General features: G+C 41.7%; 1 protein-coding gene across 1 annotated transcript in view; it reads left to right on the top strand.

Annotated features, from left to right (window-relative positions):
• PRKCI (protein kinase C iota) overlaps nucleotides 1-12,695 on the top strand; it is a 1,721,954-nt gene that overhangs the window by 1,144,445 nt on the left and 564,814 nt on the right. The window contains exon 10 of the mRNA XM_044070065.1: nucleotides 4,236-4,333. Coding sequence (XP_043926000.1) covers nucleotides 4,236-4,333 — 98 coding nt within the window. The remainder of the gene's footprint in view (nucleotides 1-4,235; nucleotides 4,334-12,695) is intronic.

Raw genomic sequence — 12,695 nt, 5'->3', positions numbered from 1 at the left:
CGTGGCACCTGCCCCAGACACCTTCCTTACTGTCTCAACAGAACAACCAAATTCTGCACACTCAGCTCCAAACTTTGAATCTTGCAGTGTGGCTAATCACCTAAATTCACCCTGAGCATCCCTCAGCAAACCTGTGACGGATGTCATTTTGGAGGCAAGAAGGCCTAGTACTAGAAAATCTTATGCTGACAAATGGAAAATATTCTGTGCCTGGGAATCAGTCACAAGGGATAAGCACAACAGTACCCAATATTCCTCAGATTTTACAATACTTAACTGAAATGCTTCACAAGGGCCTGTCCTTTTCTTCCATAAAAATCCATGCCTCAGCCATTTCAGCTCATTACAACACAGAACCTCCCCTCTTCTCTCATCCTCTGCTAAAGCAGTATCTCAGAGGGGCCAAAAACATGAGACCACCCAGGAGAGCTCCAGCCCCTGCCTGGGACCTCAATTTTGTATTGGAAAAACTAATTCTCCCTCCTTTCGAGCCAGCTACTACTGTAGACTTAAAATTTCTCTCCTGGAAAACAGCTTTCCTTTTAGCAGTCACTTCAGCTAGAAAAATTTCCGAATTACAGGCTCTTATGGCAGTGGTGCCTTTCATTATTTTTCATACAGACAAGGTGTGTCTCAGGACCAATCCATCTTTCATGCCTAAGGTGGTATCCAGTGTGGCTCTTAATCAGACCATTCATTTGCCAACTTGCTTTCCTAATCCACAGAACAAGGGGGAGCGGATTCTGCATTTATTGGATGTACACAGACAACTTAAATTTTACTTAAACAGGACAAAATCTCTAAGAAAATCTGATCAACTACTGGTGGCATTTTCTGCAGGGGCAGAGGGAAAAGCTATTGCAAAGCAGACCATTTCCAAATGGATAAGCCATTGTATTCATTTCTGCTACATGCACCATGGTAAAACTATCCCCCAGGGGATCAGATCTCATTCCACCAGGGCTGCATCTACTTCTACAGCCTTTCTCAGAGGTGTTCCTACCAGAGACATTCTAGAAGCTGCTACCTGGAGCTCATTTCATACGTTCACCAAACATTACCATTTACCTTTCTTCTCTAAATCCAGAGCTGGCTTTGCCACTGCTGTCCTGCAGGGCCTTATAGCTGGTCCTAATGCTGTATAAATCTATCCTCCCAATCATAGCTTTGGGAATCTACCCAAATGTAATGACTGCAACAGTGAAACACGAAGAACATAATACAGTTGTGTACACTTACCATAAATGTATTTGCTTGAGTGTGTTCACTGTTGCAGTCCTGGTTACCCTCCCTCCAACTCCGTTTTTCTTTTACTATACCTCTTCTTTCCTTTACTATGCATAAAAGCCTTTGTATTTGCTTTTGTTTGGAGGTATATTTTTGTGTTTTTTTAATTACTTAAATATTTGGGGGGCACCTGACATCTGGGGCAAGAAAAACTGATGTAATGGAGTCAGCTGCATGTTTTATACCCCTGATGACCTGATGTCATGGAAGAAGGGACAGCAACCAATGCAGGACCCAAGACTTTGTTAATCAGGCCGACTGAGGGCAACCTGCCAGCAGATTACACAACTGTAATGACTGCAACAGTGAATACACTCGAACATCTACATTTATGGTAAGTGTACACAACTGTACTTTCCTGATCTAAAGTTAACGGCAAACTCTTGTTATTTTAGGAGTAGAAGATCTTGGAGATCAACCTGTCCCCACATGGACGAGCATGGCTGTTTTTCCATGGAGTAGGTGAAAAGGGTATTAGGGGGTGTGATTGGCAGTGGCAACATTTATTTTCTGAATGATACTGCATTTGCGCTCAGAGTGAGTGCTTAACACTCAGTGTGTAACATTTAACTTTGGAGCTGCCAGATAAGGGAACCACACAGGGTGCTGGAAGACCTAGCTATGTCTTTGATTTCCTATTTTTCTTCAGAAGAACAGGAGAGAGAATTGATTGAATACATTATTGCAGCGTTAGTAAGGAGTGTTTCTCTATGGCTTTCCGCCTTTTGTTTTGATTCAGATTCTTGTGGCAAAAGGGTATGGTTTCAGGCTGTCATGTTCCTTGTACTGCAGGAAACATTTATAGTAAAAGCTAAGGGCGGAGTCTTTCTTTCTCTCTCTTTTTCACACACACACGCTTTGAGATACGAGTTATATACAAACACACAGGCACTCCTGGGGAAGACTGGCACAGATTCTCCAGCAGTGCCTCCTTTCTGCCCAGTCTAAAAGGTAGTACCAGCTGCCATCACCCAGTAATATTTATCAGCTACTAAAAAGCCCTTATGAAAGGGTGTCCAATTATACTGTGCAATATTATGCAAATAGTAAGTGCAACTGAACAGTCAAGGCTTATTGGAGTGGCTTGGCCAGTATCACTTTATACATGCAATGTACTCTAGTGCTTAAATTATCTCTACACAAAACAGCCACAGTTGGAAGGTATAAAAATATTTAATAATAAATAAAAACACAAGATAATACTTCTTACTACACAGTGCTAGTCAAGAGTTCAGAGATCACAGAGAAATACTTAAAATAATACAGTAGAAAAGTTCAGACATCAATATAGAAAAAAAACTAATCTAGTCTTCCTAGTTCCTAGCTGTATCTAAGAGAAAACACGGTTCTAAAATAACTTACATGTAGAGCAAAACAGTGCTGGTGGTGATGGATGTTCTAAAGACAAATGCTCTCTGATTCTCTCTCTTTAAATTGATAACGCAGTACTGCTTCACATTACATCATTCTTAACAATTTTCTGTTTTCCCAGGCTAATCGAGACTCAGAGGTTAATAGCCCTTTTGATCTTGCAGCTGGTCAGAAAGCTAGAGCAAAAAAAGAAATTCTACATGTAAATTCTAGCCATTAACTCTGGCCTCAAAACAAGAAGAAGAATTCCTTCATTTAGACATCTCGGCTCTGAGTTTTGACATCAAACAATTACACAATGCTTGACTTGTCAGCCTTCCTACAGCAGAGTGCACTGTTACATTTTTGCAGTTCCACATTTAACAGCATTTTCTTCCGTTTAAGAGAACAAGCCTGTGGCTTATATTAATATTTACAAATGACAGAATTATGTACAAAATTCTATCTGGCTAGGCTGGCAGCTTTCATCTCTCTTCACAATCCCCATCACTCACTTTGCACGTTCATTCTTGGTTCATTATGGGGGGAGGGAGTGCAGGGCATTTTCTTTGATCCTAGAGTGAGTAAACTCTTCTGTTAAGGAACACAAGAACTTAATTTTTAAGCAGCAGAAAGTTGAATCGATACCTACTACCCTTGGCTGAGAAAGTAATTCCAAACCAGGTATTTTATTTTCATAAGTCACAAGCTAGTAAAGCAGTACGACTGCACAGACTTCATTAGTAGCTATTGCTTCTTGTTTGAGTTGAAGATGGTGGATAGAGTGTAGTAAATCACTTAAAAGAAACAGCAGTATATAAAAATACTATTCATATGCTGCGAAAACTTGACTCATCCTTAACCTTTTCAGAATACTTTGCTTATGATTTTTATACCCTGCATTATGGACAGATGTACTTTGCTTAGTTGTGTGCTGCTTAGCTTAAAAAAATAAATCTAAGCAAAAATATCTAATTTCTTGGGAGGTCACATTTAAAAATAGTGATAACTCCTGATTGCCAAAGACAGTTTCCCCTGCTCTGATGTGGATACAAGCCCCAGATCCCCAATAAATATATACGTACTTTGAGGTTGCACAATCCCAGAGAAGAGGGAGAGAGGGTAGGAAACAAAAGTATGTCTTAGCCTTCTCATTCCTCTTCACCTCCACAGGGTAGTCAGTGTGTGACCAAAGTACTGAAACATCAGCTAAAAAAAAACAGTGACCTTCTTGTGTCAGTATTCTGAGACTTAACTGTTCTGGACTGAACATACTTTGATATATAGCGCTGTAAAGTACTTGTTCAGCTCTGTATTTTTGTGCATCTTATGTGGGATATCAGTGTAACTTGTATTTATGGTCATAATTTCCAGGTGCAGCTGTTCTGTCTGACATGGTCTTCAGTAATACATTTTATTAACTATTATGATTGTCTTACTTTAACAGTGATTTCTTTAGTATTTTCCCTTGGGTCTGGGCAGTGGTTGACATTCGTCCTTATGGGTCAGTTTAACATTCTTGTTAGCATACATTAGATAAATAAAAGTTAAAATGTTCTGCAATAAATATATTAAATGTTTTTACTTTTGTTTTGTAGGATATTGACTGGGTGCAGACCGAGAAGCATGTGTTTGAGCAGGCCTCAAATCATCCCTTCCTTGTTGGGCTGCATTCATGTTTTCAGACAGAAAGCAGGTAAATATTTCTCTTGATCAAGTACTCTACATATGCCCCCCTCCCCCCAAAAAAATGAAATTCAAAGTCTGTGAGTTGATGTTGAAGGTCATCGATGCAGAAGTTCAGAATATGAATGGAAAGTGACGTGTTAGGCTACACCCTTTTTTATTTTCTCCAAGTCTTTTGGGTTTTTAATAACATGATGGGAATGGACCCCATTCCTAAGTCCGAAGTCTGATTAAAGTTGATGAAATTAGTATTGTTTCAGTCTTTAAAGTCAGCCAGAAGTGCTCTTCGTAGCACCCATATTGTGCCCAGTAATGACTCCTGCAATTTGTATGGGGTTACATGGATTGGTAACGTATCTAAATACGATTGTAGATTTTTTTTGTAAGACCCATTGCTCCTACTACTATTGGAACTGTTTGGGTACCTTTATTCCACATTGCTGTCATTTCTGCCTGCAAATCCTGATATTTTATGAGTTTGTGCGCTTCTGTACGCAACACATTGTAGTCACTGGGTGTGGCAATTTCAATGATCAATGCTACTTTTGTCTTCTTTTCTTGGACCACTGTATCCAGTTTTCTAGCATCTTTATTTTGAACTGTTGGTAATGGGTGATCTTGTACTATAAACTTCATCATTTTCTGTGATGCTTTGTGGCTCATGTTAGCAGTGTTTTTCAGCCACTTCAATACCATAATGTTCGCAGAATCCCCAGTGCAACAATCTTTCCACGTTATTATGCCTTTCAGCATAGAGTCCTTCTCCTGTTAAGTGTATCACAACCAATGAGGTGTGCGACTGTTTCCAGTTTGGTTTTACAAAACCTATATTTGTCTGTTTCTCCCACATGTTCAATGGACTTTGTAAACCAACGTGTATGCAGCCCACTGTCTTAGGCCACCAATATTAACCTTTCATCTGTTGGTTTGAATTTGCTTCTCCTTAACCATTCCTGATTAACATGAGGTTCTTCCAGAAGTTTTCTATATTTGCTACTATATTTATGCATTTTCCACATTTCTTGCCTTCTCATCTGGTCCTTCACCTTATATTCTTTCTTTTCTTTTTTGGCACATTGTTGCTGCTTGATTTTTTTTTTTTTTATCTATTTCTGGTTTGATTTCCATTCCTGCTTGATGCCGATTTGCTTCGGCTAAATTAAGCAGATAAGTCATCTTAGATTTAGTCTCCTCTTGTTTCAAAACTTTCGCTACGTTTGGATCTTGTGAGGTCAGCAGATGTATGGAGTCCCACGATTGCAGATCTATACTTGTAATCAATTTCAAGGAGGCCCAAACCTCCTTCGGAACTGGGAATATATAATCTTGGTATACACTGATTTTTATAAATAATTTGGTGAGCATGAAGCATCCTTCTTGTTTTCCTGTCTAATCTATCTAACACGTTTTGGGGCCAGTCAGTCACTCCAAAACTACAAGTTAGGACAAGAGCAAATTGGTTTATAGCTTGGACTTTGTTCCTAGATGTCAACGCTGTTTTCAGGATTAATTTAAGTCTTCTAAAGAATTCCTTACTAAGTTTTATTTGTATTTGTTCATGTTTTATTGCTGATCCTTCATCAATTACATAATATTTATACACTCCCTCTTGCTCAAGTTCTTTTATATCACATTCTTGTCCCAAACTGATGTTTTCCTGGTGCTGGAGTTTTCCTGCTTTAAAGGTTGCTTTTGCACATTTATCAAGACCAAATGACATTATCATATCATCTGAAAAAGTTTTGACAACCTGCACTTGTGCTTTCAGTTCCTCATCTGATCTGTTTAGTTTTAAATCATCGACAAAGAGAAGATGAGAAGTCTTTACACTTTGTTGTTTTCTAGGAGCCAAATTATAGCTATGGCCTAAGCTGTTGAGTAAACAGCTTAGTGGGTTAAGGGCAAGGCAGAATAGCAGCGGTGACAGAGTGTCACCCTGGAATATCCCCCTTTGAATTTTTAACCCTGGGATAATAATTTGCCCATTATCATGGCTTAATTGCAGAGTGGTCTGCCACTGTTTCATGGTCATTGTAATGTAGTCGATCAGTGTGTGATGTATCTTATACATTTTTAGGCACTCTTATCCATGAATGTGGGATACTATCAAATGCTTTTTTGTAGTCAGTCCATCCCATACTTGGATTCTAACCCTTTTTACAGTTCTCCACTGTGACTTTATTTAACAACAAATGATCCTTTGTTCCATATGACTTTCTTTTATTGCCCTTTTGTTCTACTGCCATAATTGAGTTTTCTTCTAAATGACTATAAACTCTGTCGGCATCAATTCCCATGTATAGCTTATACGTCATCTGAAGGCAAGTTATTGGTCTATAATTTTTAGGATAGCTTACAGGTTCACTCTTAAGAAGCATTGTTTTTCCTGTTGTTGGCCAGGTTGGTGTCTCTTCTGGGTGTACATATAAATAGTTCTTACTCATGGCTAAATCTTCGTGCAAAGATGTTAATACTTTTAACCAAAAGTTAGGTTCCTGCATGTGGGCCTGGGATTTTCCAATTTAGAGGCTTTTCTTAACTTTGTTTCAATCTCTTTGGCTGTTGCTTCATCCCATTTCATATCCTGCACCCGATAAGTGCATCTTACTGTGGCACCAGATTTATTTAATGACTGGTTTAAGTAGACTACACAAGAACTTCTCTAGAAACATCATGTTGAGTTGTTGAAGCTTGAAGCAGTCATGCCATTAGCCATCTGTCCAGTAAGTCCATTCCATATCTCTCAGCCTGTTAGAGCAAGAATTCTGTACAAAGCCAAAAATAATTGGGGGTGGGCCAAAGGCCCAAAACTAGCGACAATTTTTAAAAAAAATTTTTGAACCTCCTATAAAATTGATGGAATAAAAAGTTTTGCATTAATATGCATTTTTTGGAAAGGTATAAAATCTGAACCTCAAATGTCTGTCGTTATTTAGTGGCTTTGTTCTCAGCAGTTTGCCACAAAAACTAATTTTATGAGGAACTGATCAAAAATATGAGGCAAAACTTAGATAGTTGAGAGGTACAAGTCAGATGTTCTTCATCTCACATTGCTGCAGTCATAACCTGTGGGTAGTCCGCTGTCCTCGGTCGGCCCGAATACCAAAGTGTTAGGCTGGCGTCGGTCATAGTCGCTCAGATCTGACGTCAGTACGCCGTGGTATTAAAGCGCATGACCGATGCCATATCCTCAGTCTTTCTTGCCGCATGGTCCGAAGCAGAAGCAGCGTTTTGCAAGTGCCGTTCGGCGTCCTGAAATTTTCATATTCTGAGTTTCAGACCGAAGACCAAGTTGGGCTAAGTACCCCGTTGGGGAATATTTTTGTCTTTTCTTGCCTCAGTTAAATCCGGATGTCAGAAAAAGTGAATAATTGTATTTCTTGTGGGAAACAGATACCTCATAGGGATTACCACTCTCTTTGTATTCCTTGCTTGGGGCCTGAGCACGACGTAGTCGGGTGTCGCTTTTGTGCTAGATTTAATAAGCGCACCATTAAACGCAGGTCAGATTGTGCTAGGCTTGTCTTCGGTAAGCGGTGTAATTACAATATGCCGTCGGATCCTCCGACGCCCGCTACCGCTAAGAAGCGTAAGGACAAATCGTTAAAGTCCAAGCAGGATGAGTCGTCCGTTACGGACGCCGGTTCTTTAGAAACTACGGTGGAATCTGTGGATCCAGCCGAGGTTTCAGCTGAGTCTCAGGGGGAGCCTTTAGTTTTGCAGGATGTGGCCTCTCAGGAGTTGAGTCAGGCTGAGGGGGCCTCTCAGGTTTCTGTAGTCCCTCCTTTGCATAAGGTGGTTAGGCCTTCTACTTCTGTCTCTAAGGTACCTTCCAAGGTCAGGCCTGGTTTGTCTTCCTCTGGTGTCAGCCCTAGTTCTGCAGGTTCTGTACCTAATAAGCATATGCTGAAAATGGCAGAAGATTTAATTACCTTAATCAGGGGTTCCTTGCCCCCGCCAGATAAGAGGCCTAGGGTAGAGCCAGAGGTGGAAGGATTGGAACATTCTTCGGATTACTCGGAGTCTTCGGCTGAAGACATTCAGGATTTTCCTCCTTATTCTGATTCAGATGCAGAGGATTCTACTCCTTCTGCTTCCCCCCCAGAGGATTTTTCCTTTTCTGAAACCCTGCATTCCATGAGAGAACATTTTAAGTGGGAAGGTCAGGATTTCTCAGACTCTAGAAAGAGACTTAGGGAATTTTTGTTTTTACCACAGCATAGGCCCTTGGCTATACCCCCTGTTTTGGATGTTGTTCAGGATGTTTTCTCTGAAGCTTCCCTAAATCCTGATTCTTTGCCTCCTGCCCCGGTCAAGCCTGACAGGTATTACAGAGTGCCTGAGGCTCATAAATACTTGTATAAAAGCCCGAGAGCTGACCCAGAAACTATTACCCAGGGTCCTAAGGGAGTCAGAGCTTCTGTTGTAAAGAATCCAGTTCCTATGGATAAAAATTCTTGAGCTTTGGATAGGTGGGGTAAAAAAGTGTATATCTCTTCCACTCTAGCAATGAGGGCTTTGAATTGCCAGTTTCATATGCTGAAGTACCAGAACTTTCTCCTGAGTCGGTTGAAATCTAAGGTTGATGCTTTGGCAGAGGGCATTGAGTGTAAGGAATTGCAGGATTTAGTTCATGCCTCTGATCAGGTGGGTAAGCATTCTTTGCAGTGTGGTTTTGATGCTCTTCAGGCCTCTTCCAGAGTGGCTGCCACTGGATCAGTTATTCGTAGGCACGCCTGGCTTAAGGATCAGAATTTGTCAGAGCATGTTAAAGCTCGAATTTTGGATGCTCCCCTTCAGTCTGAAGTTTTGTTTGGTTCTCCTGTGGAGTCAGTTTTGAAGAAAATGGAAGACAAAGCTAAGTCTATGCAAACAGTTAAGGATTTTTACAGGTGCAGCCCCCTAAGTTTAGCAGAAATTGGCCTACTAAGGGATGGGCTTATCCTTCTTCTGATTTACAGTCTAGGGGCAGATCAAGACGTGGTAGGGGCAGAGCTCATGCTCAAGGTTCTTTTCGACCTAGGACGTGGAGTTCCCCTGCACAATCTTCAGGTGAGGGCAGGGGTCAGCCTTTTCGTAAACAGGCCCAATGACCTGTATCTCCAGCTGCCAGATCCCTCCTGTCTGGCAGCTCCTCTGGGAGGAAAGTTGGCACATTTCAGGAAAAATTGGATTTTAGTCACTCAGGACAAATGGGTGTTGGACATTATAGCTCGAGGCTACAAGTTTTATTTTCACACCTTGCCTCCTTTCAAAGGCATGTCAGACGTACCTTCTCAGCAAAAGGTGGAGGCTTACAAACAGATTTCTTTACTTCTCAACATGGGGGCTATCCAGGGGGTACCTCCGTCAGAAGTAGGCCTAGGATTTTATTCTCGCCTGTTTCTTGTACCAAAGAAAGGAAAACACTTGGAGGCCAATTCTGGATTTGTCTATTCTCAACACATACCTGGACATTACAAAATTCAAGATGTTAACTTTGCAACAACTTCTGCCTCTATTAGGCAAAGATCACTGGATGGTAACTCTGGATCTCAAAGAGGCTTATCTTCACATTCCTATCAGGCCCAGCTGCAGGAGGTTCCTGCGTTTTCGGGCTGGGACTTTACATTATCAGTTCTCTGCATTGCCCTTTGGCTTATCTACTGCACCCAGGGTGTTCACAAAGGTCCTGGCACCGGTGATAGCCTTCTTAAGGTTAAGGGGAATACAAATCTATCCTTATTTGGACGATTGCCTGATTCTGGCTCAAGACAAAGTTGAGTTACTTCACCATCTACAGTACGTTATGGCAGTATTAAGGTGCCTAGGGTATTCTGTGAACGAAACAAAGTCCAGTCTAGTACCCTCTCAGGACATGTGCTTTCTGGGTGTGAGACTGAATACAGCTTCTCAGATGGCATTTCTGACCCCAGACAAACAAAGAAATCTTACCCTTTACTTCCAGCAATTGTCTCTACAGTCCAGGCTGACTGCAAGGACAGTCCTTCAAGCCTTGGGGTTCATGGCATCTTGTATTCTGGTGCTTCCCAATGCCAAACTGCATATGAGGAAGCTACAATGGTATCTCAAAAGCGTATGGACTCAACACTGCCACGATTTGGACACTGTCATTCCGATGATACCTTGCATCCAAAGGGAATTTGTGGTGGGCTCAGGAATGTCACCTAAACAAGGGACTCTCTGTGACCCGACCAGAGGCGAGTCAGATTTTAACGACAGATGCCTCAGACATGGCCTGGGGAGCACACTTCAATGGAAAATGGGTTCAAGACACGTGGCCTGCCAGACTACAACATTTGCATATCAACATGAAGGAGATGTTAGCAGTCCAATTTGCATTGATGGCTTTCAAGGATTTACTTCACCCAGGACAAGTGTTGATTCAGACAGACAACACAACAGTCATGTGGTACATCAACAAGCAGGGGGGTACCCATTCGTACCCTCTTTGCAGACAAGCTATGATTTTGTGGGAGATTGCTCTCAGTATGCACCTCACCCTTCAGGCAAGGTTTCTGCCAGGAGCACAGAACTCCTTAGCAGATGTTTTGAGCAGACAGATGGTGGATCCCCACGAGTGGAAATTGGATCCTCATGTCTTTCAACAGTTGACGGTGGCATGGGGGACTCCAAACATAGATCTGTTCGCTTCTCCACTGAATTACCAACTGCCAAAGTTTTGCACAAAGCTATTTCACCCAAAAGCTTGGAAAGTGGATGCTCTATCATTCAGTTGGAACAACCTTCACGTTTATGCATTTCCCCCTCTGCCTCTCCTTCCCAAGGTGCTCCTAAAGGTCAGGCAGGACAAGCCTTGTATGATTCTGATAGCTCCAGATTGGCCACGGCAGCACTGGTACCCTCTGCTGAGGACTTTGGTACAGGAGCCTCCTTGGCCTTTGCCATTAATTCCACACCTTTTGTCCCAGGCAAGCAATCATTTCCGCAATGTCAGGATTCAGTCCCTGCATCTGACAGCCTGGCGTATTCTGTTTTAGACCGTGGGGGGTCTCAGCTTCCTCAACAAGTTCTGAATGTCATTTTGGAGGCCAGACGGCCTAGTACAAGGAAAGTTTATGCAGATAAATGGAGGAGATTTTTTCTTTGGAGCAAAACAAAGAGCTTTGATGTGTCAGTGCCTAATTTGAGTGTTTCACTTCAGTATCTTACAGAATTATTAGACAAGGGTTTGTCTTTCTCCTCTGTAAAAGTTCATGCTGCAGCCATTTCTGCTCACTATGATTGTGACCCACCATTATTCTCTCACCCTTTGTTCAAGCAATTTCTTAGAGGGGCAAAGAACATAAGACCCCACGTAGAGCTCCTACTCCTTCCTGGGATCTCAATTTTGTGTTGGAAAAGCTCACTTTACCTCCTTTTGAACCTGCAGCTACTTCAGAGTTGAAGTTTTTGTCTTGGAAGACTGCTTTTTTGTTGGCCATCACGTCTGCTAGAAGGGTATCTGAATTACAGGCTCTAATGGCAGTTGAACCCTTCCTGATATTTCATAAGGATAGGGTCTCACTACGTACTAATCCTACTTTTATGCCTAAAATTGTTTCTAATGTGGCCTTAAACCAATCTATTCATCTGCCTACATTTTATGCTGATCCCCAAAATAAGGGGGAGTGCATTCTTTGGACATTCACAGGCAGTTACGTTATTATTTGAGCAGAACTAAGGGGTTCAGGCAGTCCCAACAGTTATTCATTTCTTTTGCCTTGGGATCTCAAGGAAAACCTGTTTCAAAACAAACTATTTCTAAGTGGATTGGGCATTGCATTGCTTTCTGTTATTCTCATCATGGCAAGGAGGTTCCGGCTGGAATCAGACCTCATTCCACTAGGGCTACGGCCACTTCTACTGCTTTTTTAAGGGGAGTAGCTACTAAGGATATTTTGGAGGCAGCTACCTGGAGTTCAGTGCACACTTTCTCTAAACATTACCATCTTCCTCTTTATTCCAAATCTAGGGCTGGGTTTGCCACTGCAGTTTTACAGGGCATGTTAGCAGCTCCTGATGCTATCTGATTTTACCAACCTCCCTTTACCTTTGCTTTGGGATTCTACCCACAGGTTATGACTGCAGCAATGTGAGATGAAGAACATAGTACAGTTTTGTACCTACCATAAATGTAGATGTTCGAAGATCCACATTGCTGCAGTCTAATTTACCCTCCCTCCTTCCTCTCTGTAGTTTGGGGTGGCTGTGTGGTTTGTGGTGTATCTATTGTTGTTATATTGGTGATTGGGTATTTTTCTATTTTTGGCTATGGCCTTTCTTTTTAAGGCCTTCTGACATCTGGGGCAAGAAAGACTGAGGATATGGCGTCGGTCATGCGCTTTAATACCACGGCGTACTGACGTCAG

This window comes from Protopterus annectens, chromosome 4.part1 (genome assembly GCF_019279795.1).
Source record: "Protopterus annectens isolate FY-2018-M chromosome 4.part1, PAN1.0, whole genome shotgun sequence".
Lineage (NCBI taxonomy): Eukaryota > Metazoa > Chordata > Ceratodontiformes > Protopteridae > Protopterus > Protopterus annectens.
Note: the sequence above shows the minus strand (reverse complement) of the source record. Positions and strands in the feature narration are given on the sequence as shown.